The sequence below is a fragment of the Chrysemys picta genome, chromosome 8, assembly GCF_011386835.1.
Source record: "Chrysemys picta bellii isolate R12L10 chromosome 8, ASM1138683v2, whole genome shotgun sequence".
Taxonomy (NCBI): domain Eukaryota; kingdom Metazoa; phylum Chordata; order Testudines; family Emydidae; genus Chrysemys; species Chrysemys picta.
Window position 1 is genome coordinate 15,356,858 of NC_088798.1, and position 15,463 is coordinate 15,372,320.

Genomic DNA, 15,463 nt, shown 5'->3' on the forward strand with positions numbered 1-15,463 from the left:
TGCATGTAATCTTTCTTTTGGCACTGCCTAAGTGGGAAGTAAGCCATTGTTGATAGGGTGATAGCACTGCCCCTGGGGGCATTCAGAGCATTGTGAGAGAACAGCACTAGTGTCCTCTGGTTTATCCTTTCCCCCACCCCATAGGTGACTTTTATGCTGTCCTGGAAAGAGGACCGGAGTACTTTGCCTTTAAGAAGAGATCTTGATTACACTGCCATAAATTGTTTTGTTGTTAGCTTTTTGTATCACTAAAAGGCCAACATAGTATTGAACTTTCTACCAGGCACAGTGTTGTCAAAGATATTTTATCCATTTTATCTCCCTTTCATAAAGACTGACATTGGCATGCAACTTTTGTTTAACGCACTGTTTAGAAACTTTCATATTAAGATTATAAAGCCTAATTTGCTAATCTTTTCCCCTATAATCCCCAGAAAAAGAACAGCTGCACTACCAAAAACATGCTATTTACACATGATCTGTTGGCCCGGGCCCGGGCAGCCTGCAAAGTTCCAAAGATCAAAGTTTAAAAAAAAGTGTCAATCCTTTATAATTCCCTGAGTTTAAGTATATGATACCACAAAATCTGTACTTACAGCTGATAAATATTTCTGCGGAGTACCGGTCTGCTGCGTGTGTGGGTGTAGTGTCTCCTGGTACTATAGCTTTAACTCAAGGCAGTTTGATAACCATAAAGTAAGGTAAGACAAACAAAACTCAATACTAAATTGTAATGAAATATTTGTCTGGTTTCTCCGTCATTCCTTTTAAATTTAAACAAACCATGTTCGGGATTTTCTTTTTCTTGAATGAAATGTTTTTGCAAAGGGCAGTTAGTTTTTTTTTTTTTTTCTTTTTTTTTACTGCCTACGTGGGAAAACTAGCACATTTGTTTAAGGATAAACTGGGAAGTCTGTGGTTTTCACCATGCACATTTTGAATAATATTTATACAGACGATTATTTAATAGAGCTTATAAATATTTATCATATGCTGCAGCCCTTTGATCACAAGTACTTGTTTCAAAAGCTGTCCTGTCCCTCCTGTGACTCATGAAGGAGGAGGCGATTGGTGCCTTATTACTCTGAAAGGCTGTTGGCTCAATGGCCTGTTAATAGGCCATCCTGATTATCACTACAAACATTTTTTTTTCTCCTGCTGATAATAGCCCACCTTAATCAATTAGAGTTGGTATGGCAACACCCATTTTTTCATATTCTGTGTGTGTGTGTGTATATATATGTATATATATATATATAATATAATCTTCCTACTGTATTTTCCTAAAGCCCACTTCATCAGATGCATGCAGTGGAAAATACAGTAGGAAGATTATATTATATTTTATATATATATACACACACACATCTCTACCCCAATATAACATGAATTTGGATATAACGCGGTAAAGCAGTGCTCCGGGGGGGGGGGGGGGGGGGGCTGCGCACTTCGGCGGATCAAAGCAAGTTCGATATAATGCGGTTTCACCTATAACGCGGTAAGATTTTTTGGCTCCCGAGGACAGCGTTATATCGGGGTAGAGGTGTGTGTATATATCTAATATAATATAATCTTCCTACTGTATTTTCCACTGCATGCATCTGATGAAGTGGGCTTTAGCCCACGAAAGCTTATGCTCAAATAAATTTGTTAGTCTCTAAGGTGCCACAAGTACTCCTCGTTCCTTTTGTATCGCAGTGACACTGTCAGTTTGGTAGCTCCTTCTTTTTTCCTCATATCTGGTGTTCCTATTTTTCTGCTTGCAAAGTCCAAATAATAACATCAAAGGCCCGAATTCTGCGTGAGTAGAGCTCCACTGAAGTTGAGGCTGTTGCACACAGCAGCAGGAAAATGCTTGCTTGGAGCCCATTGTATGGGCTACTATAAGGTGGGTGCGTAACTGGCTGGATAACTGTACTGAGAGAGTTGTTATTAATGGTTCCCAATCCTGCTGGAAAGGCATAACGAGTGGGGTACCGCAGGGGTCTGTTTTGGGACCGGCTCTGTTCAATATCTTCATCAACGACTTAGATATTGGCATAGAAAGTACGCTTATTAAGTTTGCGGATGATACCAAACTGGGAGGGATTGCAACTGCTTTGGAGGACAGGGTCATAATTCAAAATGATCTGGACAAATTGGAGAAATGGTCTGAGTTAAACAGGATGAAGTTTAACAAAGACAATGCAAAGTGCTCCACTTAGGAAGAAAAAATCAGTTTCAGACATATAGAATGGGAAGAGACTGTCTAGGAAGGAGTACGGCAGAAAGGGATCTAGGGGTTATAGTGGACCACAAGCTAAATATGAGTCAACAGTGTGATGCTGTTGCAAAAAAAGCAAACATGATTCTGGGATGTATTAACAGGTGTGTTGTGAGCAAGACACGAGAAGTCATTCTTCCGCTCTACTCTGCTCTGGTTAGGCCTCAGCTGGAGTATTGTGTCCAGTTCTGGGCACCGCATTTCAAAAAAGATGTGGAGAAATTGGAAAGGGTCCAGAGAAGAGCAACAAGAATGATTAAAGGTCTTGAGAACGTGACCTATGAAGGAAGGCTGAAAGAATTGGGTTTGTTTAGTTTGGAAAAGAGAAGACTGAGAGGGGACATGATAGTAGTTTTCAGGTATTTAAAAGGGTGTCATAAGGAGGAGGGAGAAAACTTGTTCACCTTAGGCTCTAAGGATAGAACCAGAAGCAATGGGTTTAAACTGCAGCAAGGGAGGTCTAGGTTGGACATTAGGAAAAAGTTCCTAACTGTCAGGGTGATTAAACACTGGAATAAATTGCCTAGGGAGGTTGTGGAATCTCCATCTCTGGAGATATTTAAGAGTAGGTTAGATAAATGTCTATCAGGGATGGTCTAGACAGTATTTGGTCCTGCCATGCGGGCAGGGGACTGGACTCGATGACCTCTCGAGGTCCATTCCAGTCCTAGAATCTATGAATCTATGATGGGGGCTAGAGGCCTCAATGTTCTTGTGCCACAAGGTGCAGAGGCATCCTCTGCTCAGAGTGAACCAGGGGGTTAATCTCAGCTCAGCTTCTTTCTCTCCTGGCACATGTGCGCAAGCAAAGAACTGCAAATTGGGTGTGTGGGAAACAGTGAGTCAAATGACCTGTGGGGGAAAGCTGGGCTCCACCGCCAGGAGTCATAGCAGTGGGTTGAACACCAAGATGAGGAGTTTTGTTTCCTTTTCAGCTTCTGTTATTGTATTTTGCTTCTCATTATTGACATTATTCCCGAGGAAAAGACCTTGCTGACTGTATCTGTGTCTTTTCTGCTGTATCATGCTCCTGCTTACTCTGTTTTCCTCAGAATCAGGGTGGATAAAAATTGATTTTTTTTAAATAAAAAAATTGGACTTTTATTTTACATGAGATTTTTTTTTTTTAATTTAAATTAAATACAGATTTATTTGTTTAAAAAAACCTTAACATTAAATTGACAACCATGTTAAGATCTAAACTACTTATAACAGAGTAGTCATTTAAATTAAATACGAAAAGATAATAAGCAGCACATGTTTGCTGTCACCTTTTAAAGAAAGTCAAACTGCTGAACTGGTGGAAGTTACTGGCTCAAGGCCTTGAACCAGAGCTTGTTGAAGAGCTAAAGGAGCTTTGGACAGCAGTAGCTTCTTCTGCAGATGGAGAGAGAATATTTTCTTCCTTTCAGTTTATTCAGTTAGTTCAGTTCAATAACTAGTTTATACAAAAATAAGAAACCACTTGGCAGTTGAAAAAGCAAGAAAGCTTGTAATTCCTCTTCCAATTGATGAATAAAAACTAGCTATGAGAGGATGAGTTTGAAAATCTTGAAGGACATGATGTCAAGAAACAATCAGTTCAATTAACTAGCTATAGATAATACTTCCCTTGTTTAATAAATCAGTTAGTTTTAAATACAAAATATTTTTATAAACCTTGTTCCCTATGTATCCAGCACATTTAAGGTATTTTTATTTAACTAATTAAAAACAAATGTAAAATTCAGTTTTTGTGCATTTTAGTTGATTTGAATTTCCATCCAAATAGAGCTTGACACAAATCACAAGTAAAAAATTAATAATCTAATAAATAAGGAATGCGTCATTTACCATTTTCTAATGTAATACAAAATGTAAAAATTAAAAATTTGAATAGAGTAAATTAAGCTATTAGTTGCATAAATAAACGTATATAGATACATTATATATTCCTGGGTAGCAAAAAGAAGCATCAAATTTAGTGTAAAGGCTATATTTTGTTGCAAATCAGCACGTTTTAATGGTTACCAACCAATGACAATCAAGTTTTCTTTAGCCAAATAACTAAAAAGTACAAATGCAAACCATGAGTAAAATCGAAGCAAGGTTTTCTGCTTGCCAATTTAAATCATAATCAAAATAGGTGAATTAAATGGCTTTGGTTTAAATCAGTCCACCCTGTTCAGAATCATATTAACTGCAACAAGTCTAAAATATCAGAGGGGTAGCCGTGTTAGTCTAAATCTGTAAAAAGCAACAGAGGGTCCTGTGGCACCTTTGAGACTAACAGAAGTATTGGGAGCATAAGCTTTCGTGGGTAAGAACCTCACTTCTTCAGATGCAAGTAATGGAAATCTCCAGAGGCAGGTATAAATCAGTATGGAGATAATGAGGTTAGTTCAATCAGGGAGGGTGAGGTGTTCTGCTAGCAGTTGAGGTGTGAAATAGCAACCTGATTAATAGAAAAGAGGGAAGAAAGTATTTGTTGCATAAATTACATAGAGAACTTCCATTTCGGGTTCCAAGCCATGAAGTTTGGATTGGGATCCACCTCTGGCTCTGAATTTACTTGGATCTAGTGTTATGAGTCCTGGTTCAGTATCCTTTCTGGTAACAAGGGATTATTTTGTAAACAAAATTGAACACATGCTCTCTCTCTTTAACTTTATGATAAAACACGTGGGCCAAGTCCTTTCTACCACCCTCTCTGTTGAGGTTTTAGTTTTGCAGGGATTTGGGCTGTTCACCAGAGACCCTAGTCAGTGAGTTTTGTGTTGAAGAGATAACAGTGCTTTCTTATGGATCCAGATGACATGTAGGTGTACTAGATCATGTTGCAGAGAAGTTGACCTTTGAACAAGCTCAATGGCTCAGAATGCCTTTGTTGCAAGTGATAGGTTTGAAAAAAAGGTTAATGTTTAATGTTAGTTTATTTTTATTGCAAAATATTAAGTTACTGCTCCTAAAAGTTTAATCAAGAGTCATTAGTCAGAGAAAGACGAGTAAAAAGAGATGAGGAATGTGCTCATTGCTCAATCAGGAGTCTGCTAATTGACTTACTCTTGGTGACTGTCAATCAAATTGCAGAAGTCAAACAGTGTTTGTTCATAGACTGTAATATATACTGTATAGATACATAAATAATCTGTTGTTCACATGGCCACACGCACATTGCCCTTGTTGCTTAGTAAGGGAAAAAGGAAAGTAAACGTTATATGGGTTGACTGGGTTCCAGTTTTCAAATGCTTGTGGTAAGACTCCATTGCAAAGCCATAATTTTAAGTGCTGAGTAGTGATGTACTATATAGCTTAATTCTCTAACACAGGGGTCGGCAACCTTTCAGAAGTGGTGTGCCGAGTCTTCATTTATTCACTGTAATTTAAGGTTTTGCGTGCCAGTCATACATTTTAATGTCTTTAGAAGGTCTCTTTCTATAAGTCTATAATATATAACTAAACTATTGTTGTATGTAAAGTAAATAAGGTTTTTAAAATGTTTAAGAAGCTTCATTTAAAATTAAATTAAAATGCAGAGCCCCCTGGACCGGTGGCCAGGACCCGGGCAGTGTGAGTGCCACTGGTCAATCAGCTCGCGTGCGGCCTTTGGCACACGTGCCATAGGTTGCCTACCCCTGCTCTAACAGCTGTTAAAATTGCCCTCTATGTAGCAAAAAACATTAAGGATCTAAAATCAAGGCTGCCATATATGGAAGAGGAATAAAAAATTAGAAGTAGTTCTGTGTGTGTGTGTGTGTGTGTGTGTGTGTGTGTATGTGTGTGTAAAGTATTTTTTTTATTTCCATATTCTGTGAAAGACCTTAAAAACACCATTTTTCTATGTTAAAAATAAAATCCAGTTAGTTACTTTTCTCATGGTTCTTTCTTTTTTTTAAATGAGTCAGCAGTCAGAGGCAGTGCCAAAATAAAGAGAAACAGAGGGAAATACACGAGATAATATCCAGAACAGTATAGTTAGTGATATTTCTAACAAGTAGTTATCAACATTTGCAGCCAACTTTCTAAACTTTATTTTAGGAAAGCAAGTGTGAAATCACAATGGAACATTATCTTATGTAGATGATGCCTAACAATCCAATCAACAGTCAAGAAATAAATTGCAGAGCAGGATACAAATGGTTGTAATGGACATCCCCAGACTGGTATAGAGGTAGTAATAATTACTGGAGTCCGTGAATGTGACCTCTGTAATCTGACAGAGATATTAATCTGTGTCACCCTGACCTGGTTCATGTGACTAGGGCCAGGAAATAAGAGTACTGGTAAGAAACTTGAGTTTATATCTCAGATTGTTGTTAGAGCAGACCAAAGGCATATAGCCACCATTATTACATTTTACCAATCTTTACCTCAACAACTGAGCTTGCATAAGAAGACCATTGTTCAGTAGTGCCTGTGCTCCACCTGCCCAGTGGAACTCAAAAATAAGCCACATGTAGCAGATAGTGGGGCAGATAGTCCCCAGTCACTTATTTCATGTCTTAGTGAATTTTCTTAGAAAACAAGCATATTTATTGGTAGGACCCTACCAAATTCATGGTCCATTTTGGTCAATGTCACGGTCATAGGATTGGAAAAATAAATGTCATGATTTCAGCTATTTAAATCTGAAATGTCACAGTGTTGTAATTGTAGGGGATCCTGACCCAAATTGGGGGTCCTGACCCAAAAAGGAGTTGGGGGGGGGTCGCAAGGTTATCGTAGGGAGGTTTGCGGTACTGCAACCCTTACTTCTGTGCTGTTGCCGGCGGCGGCTTTGCCTTCAGAGCTGGGCATCTGGAGATGGTGGCTGCGGTCCGGGATCCCAGCTCTGAAGGCAGAGATGCCGCCAGCAGCAGCGCAGAAGTAAGGATGGCCTGGTATGGTATTGCCACCCTCACTACTGTGCTGCTACCTGCTGAATTGGGCCCTTAATCAGCAGCCGTCACTCTCCAGCCACCCAGCTCTGAAGGCAGCAGCGCAGAAGTAAGGGTGGCCTGGTATGGTGTTGCTACTCTTACTTCTTCACTGCTGCTGACATGGCGCTGCCTTCAGAGCTGGGCACCCGGCCAACAACCACCACTCTCCGGCTGCCCAGCTCTAAAGGTAGAGCAGAAGTAAGGGTGGCAATACAGCAACCCCCTTAAAATAACCTTGTGACCCCCCTGCAACTCCCTTTTGGGTCAGGACCCCCAACTTGAGAAACGCTGGTCTCCCCGGTGAAATCTGTATAGCATAACACCTGTTGTGCACCAACTTTCTATCTGCTGTTTAGGTGTCTGTATAGCATAAGGTAAAAGCACACAAAATGGAATGGGAAGAATACACAGATTTCACATCGGGAGACCAGATTTCACGGTCCATGATGCATTTTTCATGGCCGTGAATTTGGTAGGGCCCTACTTATTGGCTGTCCACCCCACCCACATCTGGCCTTTTGAACATCTCACTAGTACCCTCTCACTGGACTCATGAGCCTGTGACCTTCCCCCCATACTCCCTCACCCTGGGAGTTTCTAATCAAGAAATTCCTGATTGGACAATGTTGAATTTTCTTAAGTTGCTGATAATGGCAGATCCAAAACTCTTGGGTTATTGCAGCGTTATCCCATGATGTAACTGCTACTTAGAAGGTCACAAAAGAAGGTCAGAGAAGAAGTGGTGGTGAGATTTGTTGGTAAACTCCTGCCTAAATATAAACTATCTGAAATTGAGAGGGAACTTGCAACTTGGCACCAACACTACAACCTGCTGTCAATTCCTGCCTAACTAGTTTCTGGAGTGTTGAATAAAATGGGCCACAACATTGTATATGTACAGCCACAACATTGCTCTTCTTTTAACATCTCTTTCAAAGTTGCCTTTGCTGTGATACCTAGAAAAGATTAAAAAATATCTACTTCTGCGTGTTGTTCCTAATTCAGCCACTTCTCTGTGACCCTTTCCTCCTCCTTGTTTGGCTGTTGCCTTGCCAAATGCTTAGATTGTGAGCTCTTTGGGGCACAGGCTATTTTTTGAAAAAATTCATATGTCCCTTACAATCTTGGTTGGGGGCTCCCACAATTGAAGTGATCAATAATAATGGTGACTACATCATACTTTGCTGCTGATTCAGTACCATGCTGACCTAGCCAGCCACACAACATAAACAGGTGCTTTTTTAAGCACAGCAGTACTGTGTTGAAACCCATTCCTGGTGATAGACTGTCCTACACAGATAATCATAGCTTTAAAGCTATTTAATTTTAGAAGAAAAGTTCTGGTTTCAGGGGGAAAAAGGTGTAGAAGAACTTGTAAAAACTTATAAAATGTAGTACTCTTTATTTGAACATTGTGACCAAATACACCTCTGTATCCACACCCTGTACACCATTGTAATAATCTTTGTGCAAAATATGCCTTGTGAAAACTAGTAACTTGCTATAAATCCATGGGCGTACCATGGATTTATATAAGGGCAATAAAATATTCTCTGTCTTATTCTCTATCCCTTTTTAAATGATTCCTAACATCCTGTTTGCTTTTTTGACTGCTGCTGCACACTGCGTGGACGACTTCAGAGAACTATCCACGATGACTCCAAGATCTCTTTCCTGATTAGTTGTAGCTAAATTAGCCCCCATCACATTGTATGTATTGTTGGGTTTATTTTTTCCAATGTGTATTACTTTACATTTATCCACATTAAATTTCATTTGCCATTTTGTTGCCCAATCACTTAGTTTCATGAGATCTTTTTGAAGTTCTTCATAGTCTGCTTTGGTCTTAACTATCTTGAGCAGTTTAGTATCGTCTGCAAACTTTGCCACCTCACTGTTTACCCCTTTCTCCAGATCATTTATGAACAAGTTGAATAGAATTGGTCCACGGACTGACCCTTGGGGAACACCACTAGTTACCCCTCTCCATTCTGAAAATTTACCATTTATTCCTACCCTTTGTTCCCTGTCTTTTAACCAGTTCTCAGTCCATGAAAGGATCTTTCAGTAGGCTGTTGTGGTCTTAAGGGAGAGGGCTCTCAGCATTTTCAGTATGTCACTGGTTTTTGGAACTGGTTCAGAAGGCACCTGGCCACTGAAGTCCTATTCCTCCAAAGAGTTATACATACACTTAATTTTAAACATTTGAGTAGTCCTGCTGAGTCCATGGGGGCTATGCACATGCTTAAAGTGGAGCACGTGTGCAGGTCTTTGCAGGATTGGGACTTAGCATCTGATTCTACTTCCATTGACTCCCTAAATGCCTGGGACCTGCAGATTGTCCCTCTCTTTGTGCCATACTGCCCCATCTGAGTTAGCAGAGGTGGTCAAACTGGAATCCCCTTGATGTGACAAGAGATGACGCTGCTGGTAGAGTGATCTCCAGGAGGGAACCATGACTTTTTAAGGTTGCTTTCCCCACATTCCAAGATGTGTTGATCTGTTGACTTTCTGTGCACACTGCAAGGTTGATCTGTTCCTGTGGGCATTTGGGGAGAGTGGGGCTATAATGGTGAAGGATCTCAGGTGGATTGGGCTGGTGCTTTGTGGCTAGATTGTTCTTAAGCGGTCTGGCTGTCTACGTTTATAAAACTGGTGGTGTACTTAAGTGACAGCAGGGTAACTGGAGCTGTTGAGTAGGAGCCTTCATATTAGTCTAATAATCAAAATTAATAAATAATGGTGAGGTAATTTGTAAAAGGGGCTGGAGCTGGATGAAAATGAGCTGGAATCGCAGGCAAGCCATGTAGTTGTGGGGAAAATGTAAAAAACCGAAGAACCAACAAAATCATGACTGTTAAAATGTGTCTGATGACTTGTATGGACTGTTTTGTTTAATGTTTGGAGAGAGTTTTTTGAGCTGATTTTCTTTTTGGGGTGTGTGTGTAGTTTTTTAGTATTTGGTTAGTGCCTGCACATGTGCCCAGAGACTATGCTTGACTGCTAGTTTTTGATTTCTGCAAAATGAAAGTTTCAGTCTAATTGTGCAGGTTTCTCTGGTGTGATTTATTATTCATAAAGGCAGCTGGACTTTTAGGTGCTTATCTGAACCTTTGAACCACTTAGTTTCAACTATTATTTGCAATTCTTTCAGCTTGATTGAGATATAAATGCTCACCTGATTGGATGAATGGTCACGTGCCTATCATGCATACTCCTGTTTGCAAATTTTGAAGCTTGCTTTCCAGGAACATTTATGCCACTAAAGCTCAAGTACAGGAATGTTTTCAGAAAAAGAACACAAGCCGTAGGAGGACTGAAGAAGCACATTCATTTAAAAATTATAGTGAAGACTTGAAAAAATTGTTCTGCTCTAATACCAAACAGTCAAAATGTCTACACAGGATCTGCACTTTGTTTTATGCAGTACAACTTTTCATCATCACTGTAAACATCATCACCATAATTATTTATATGTAAAATGCTAATGTGTTTCAAACCAGATTTTTTTTTACTTGTTGCGCTTTTACAGGCTTATTGAAAATGCAGAGTGAGAAGCAGGATCCAGTAAATTACTATATTGGGATTGATGTTGGAACGGCAAGTGTTCGTGCGGCTTTGGTAGACCAATCTGGGACGATAGTGGCGCATGCGGATCAGCCAATCCAAATTTGGGAACCCCAACCGGACCACTATGAGCAATCCTCTGATGAGATCTGGGCTGCTTGCTGCACAGTCACAAAGGTATATGTTGGGGAGTAAAAAAACGGAAGGAATGTATGCTTCGGGCAGTATTTAAACTTCTATAATGAGATGCAGGCTAGCAGTCCGTGCCTTCCCCCACCCATTCCGTGTGCATGCGCTACTGTACAGTATGGTTGATGATAATAAAAAAAACTTTTTGCACCGAAGTACTTTCTAGATATGGCTGATGTAGTCTCTCAGACACTAGCCTCATTTTACAGGTGGGGAACTGGAGGACCAGAGAGGTTGCATGACTTGTCCAAGGTCACAAATTAATCTGAAACAACTGGAAATAGAAGCCAGGGTGTTAAGATCAGTGGGAGCTCCATCACTGACTTCAGTGAGCATAGGATCCAGTCCCAGATTTCCTGATTCATTGGTCTGAGCCTTATCCACAATTGTTTGCAGTGTTTTCGTAGCCGTGTGTGTCCCAGGATATGAGAGAGACAAGGTTGACATGGTAAGATCTTTTATTGGACCAGCATCTGTTAATGAAAGAGACAAACTTCCAGGCTTCACAGAGCTCTTCTTCAGGTCCTGTGGCGCTTGAAAGCTTGTGTCTTTCACTACCGGAAGCTGGTCCAATAAAAGATATTACCTCACCCCTCTTGTTTCTCCCTTATTCGCAAGACCATCCTCCCTTTTGGAAGTCAAGGGTACTCAAAACCTACTGGCATGTACAAGTGAATTGATGCACTGCAGTGAGCAACTGCACTGCACTGGGCCCCAAAGGGGCTCCTTATTAAGCTGTTGAGGGAGAGCTGAGACACTGTAAGCGCTTTGGGGCAGGGATGGTGCTTAGTACACTGAGCGCCTGATCCTGACTGAGGTCTCTGGGCACGACTATAATACAAAAGTGAAGAAATAAAGGGACAAAAATAGCCCCAGTACTGGCATCTGGGTCATTGATTCACCTATTGTGAAACTGACATAAACCTTACTATGCTGACTATATAAGGGATCACCTCTCCCTCTCTTCTCTTGTATCTATGAGGCAGGAATCTTAATTTATACATCCCCTTAGTAAAAGTGTACGGTGACCTTGATTGGCAGTGAATGTAAAAAGGCAGTTTTGGCGTCCTCAAAAATGCCGCAATCTTAGACTGCTCTGTGCTCCGAGGTTGGCTCTTTAAATATTCATAAGATGCCTGGTAATTTGCAGATGGACAGTTCACCATTCCCTTGTTATTGATCAGCCTTTTCAAACATTAATGAGCCTGGCTCTGCAGCAAGTGCCCTGATATGAATAAGATGGAGGGGGAGAGGGAAGAGTGGCTAGCTGGATAAGCAAAGCAGCCCTTTTACTCTGCCTGGTTAATTTTCTCTGTCTTTATAAATTGATTTGCTGTTGCATTCGTGTTTCCTTTTACCCCTAAAATATCTTCTCTTAGTACTAGAGACCTTGCAGATCCTGTTACAGGGGAGTGGGTGTGATTTCTTACTACCAAACAGCTCTGAAGAAAATATTTTTCAATACAGTGCTAACTAAACAGTGATTTTTTTTATTGTCACCAAGCAGTAATAATGTATCACTTTGGGTATGTCTACACAGCATTTCAACACCCACCGCTGATCCAGGTCAGCTGACCCGGGCTAGGGCTGTGGGGTTGTAAAATTGTTGTGTGGGTGTTCAGGCTAGGGTAAGATCCCGGGATCTGAGATCCTTCCCACTTGCGTCGTCCCAGAGCCTGAGCCCCCATGTTCACATAGCAGGCTTACAGCTTCACAGCCCAAGCCTTGTGCGCCCAACTCAGCTGAGCCGGGCCAGCCGAAGGTGGTTAATTGCTATGTAGACATACCCATAATTACCTCCTAGGAAGCTTAGCAACCTCACTTGCCAGTTAGTCAGCGTGGGTGCCTTTTTTCCCTCTCTCTCTTTGCAATACCACAAGCAAGCCACAAAGTTCAGAGCTTCCATAAGATCTGGGATCAGCGAGTTCCAGGGTTTTAACTGAGGCCTATCTCTGCTGGGTAGCCTTTCAAAGGCGATGTGCAGAGCAGTGATATTAGTCCTAGTATCAGGGCCGGCTCTAACTTTTTTGCTGCCCCAAGCAGCAAAAAAAAGCCCCGCCCCGCTGAGCCCCCCCCCCCGCGAGCGTCACGCCGCCGAAGCCCGCGCCGAGCGCCGCGCCGCCGGAGCGCCCCCCCCCGCCACCCCAAGATTGGCTGCCCCTTACCAGGTGCCGCCCCAAGCATGTGCTTGGTTGCCTGGTGCCTGGAGCCGGCCCTGCCTAGTATACGCTTAAGACCAATTTTACAGGCAGTCTTCTTCTAGGATATTTAATTGTGATAAGATGCTAAGTGAGGTTAAAAACAAAAACTCCCTGACATGTTTTGCCCCAGAAGTGGCGCAGAGAATCAGAGCTTTAGAGGCCCTGGTCTAGATGAAATGCTCACCCCCAAACCTGTGCCTGAGCCGCACACCCAATTCAACCCAAACCTTTCAGAAAGAAGATAAAATTAACATAACGTGTTTCCCATTATTTTTCCTTTTTTGCCCCCCTGTGCTTCCTGCTTCCAACCAGAACTGTAAGATACAGGACTGAGAGCCTGCAAGAGAGGTTTTCATGAGACTGAGTCCCAATTTTTCAGACCAAAGAGGCTTGCATAATTTGTATACATTTTGGGTTAGCATCCAGATTTTTAGGTGCTTAAGCAAACTGAATCTCAGAGGGTTTTGAGCTTGACTCATCACTGTTTATAATTCCAGTTTATAACCTTTTGTCTGTAAAGCATTAGCATGTGCATGCATCTGGGCATATTTGTATCTAAGAACTTCTTGTGTATGTTCACAGAAAGTCATCCAACAAGTAGATGTTGCCTGGATTCGAGGGCTCGGTTTTGATGCTACGTGTTCACTTGTTGTTGTGGATAAGCAGTTTCAGCCCTTGGCAGTTAATTATGAAGGTAAGACCCCAGCACAGAAACCAAATTTGGCATGGGTATTTTGCTACTGCCTTTAGTGGAGCCAGGATTTTACCATAATGTCCTGTGTAAGGGCCAAATCCTGTAGACATGGGTCTGTATGAGAAGCCCCCTTGAGGTACACAGATCTCCTAAGAACATTAGTTCTCTCTAGATTTTCATCATTTCAGTTGTAATGCCAGATACAAACTGGGTTTTGGCTGTGGGGCTCTTTCATTGCAGGGTAGACTTCTTGGTTCTGGCACCTTCCCTCGCTGCAGGGTCACCTAGAGCCCAGGAGCCAGCCCGAGCCCGGAAGCCTACATAGCAATGAAACAGGCCCGAGCCCGAGTTGGCTAGCATGGGTTTTAAACATACCCTTAGGGCAGGGGTTCTCAAACTGGGGGTCGGGACCCCTCATGGGGTCACGAGGTTATTACATGGTCGGTCACAAGCTGCCAGCCTCCACCCTAAACCCTTCTTTGCCTCCAGCATTTATAATGGTGTTAAATATACAAAAAAGTGTTTTTAATTTATAAAGGGGGGTCGCGCTCAGACGCTTGCTATGTGAAAGGGGTCACCAGTACAAAAGTTTGAGAACCATTGCCTTAGGGTTTGGATAAATATCAGTCATCCTGATATAGCATTCACTCAGCTCACCTCTGATATACTATTTATTCCTATGAGAAAGCTAGGTTCAAAACAACTTCTTTGTTCTAAACAAGTTCCCCCCAAACTGAACTAGCCACTGATTTTTAAAAACACGTAAATGATGGCTTTCCAAGAGAACTGAATAATGTGGTACTAGCACATTTTAGCCGTGTAGGTTAGGAATCACGGTAGGGGCCTGTCACGGTGGTGGGGGAAGGAATAGGCTTTGCCTGGGCATCTTCTGCACTTGTGAGACTGAGATACTATTTCTGGCTAATTCAATGTCAAACGTTTAGGAGTAAAGTGCCCGTTAGATTAGAGAAGTAGTACGTGGAGCCCCTGTGCCGCCAGCTAACGGTCAGCACGATGCTTTTTAGAATTTTAATTTTCCATTCATTTTTGAATAAATTGTTTCAGAAGAATCAGCACAAGCTGATCTGGGTAATGAGGATAGTTTGTGAATTCTTAATTAAGATTTGATATGTACAGCAATCAATAATTATAGTCACAGCCACAATAGTCCCTTTCTACTCTAAGGCCTATTAGTCACCCCTTTTACCTTTGTCAAAATAGCTCCTTTGCCCTAAAATCTCTCCTGCTAACTTTTAGCCTAGGGTTTGGTTTGGTTTTGTGTGTGTGTGTGTGTGTGTGTGTCCCAGATCATTTGTGGGTGTTCCAACCCGTGTCAGCTCTTTTTTGGCCATCCATAACTCAGATTTGATTGCGACTTGTTATTCACTTGAGTTTCCAGGAGCAGGGGCAAAACCAAAATAGATTTTGTGACTGTACGCAATTTTGTCCTCAAATAAAAAGTATATAATCCATGGAATTCTCTAATGTTAGTACCTGCCTGTGTGGCTCCAGTGCATTTTTCAGCCAGCCTCACAGTTTTAACGTTGAGTTGAATTTATGTCAGGAATATTAATGTGCATCACATTTGTGGCTCTCCTTAGTCTGCACTTTGGGGATCAAGTATACATCATTGGCCATGCACCTGAACACA

At 41.5% G+C, this 15,463-nt stretch overlaps 1 protein-coding gene across 1 annotated transcript in view; it reads left to right on the forward strand.

The window, feature by feature from the left end:
• The first annotated feature begins 530 nt into the window (after positions 1-530).
• FGGY (FGGY carbohydrate kinase domain containing) overlaps positions 531-15,463 on the forward strand; it is a 197,314-nt gene continuing 182,381 nt past the window's right edge. The window contains 3 exon segments of the mRNA XM_065553922.1: positions 531-701; positions 10,694-10,905; positions 13,701-13,812. Of these exon segments, the coding sequence (XP_065409994.1) occupies positions 10,705-10,905; positions 13,701-13,812 (313 nt within the window). The 5' untranslated portion in view covers positions 531-701; positions 10,694-10,704.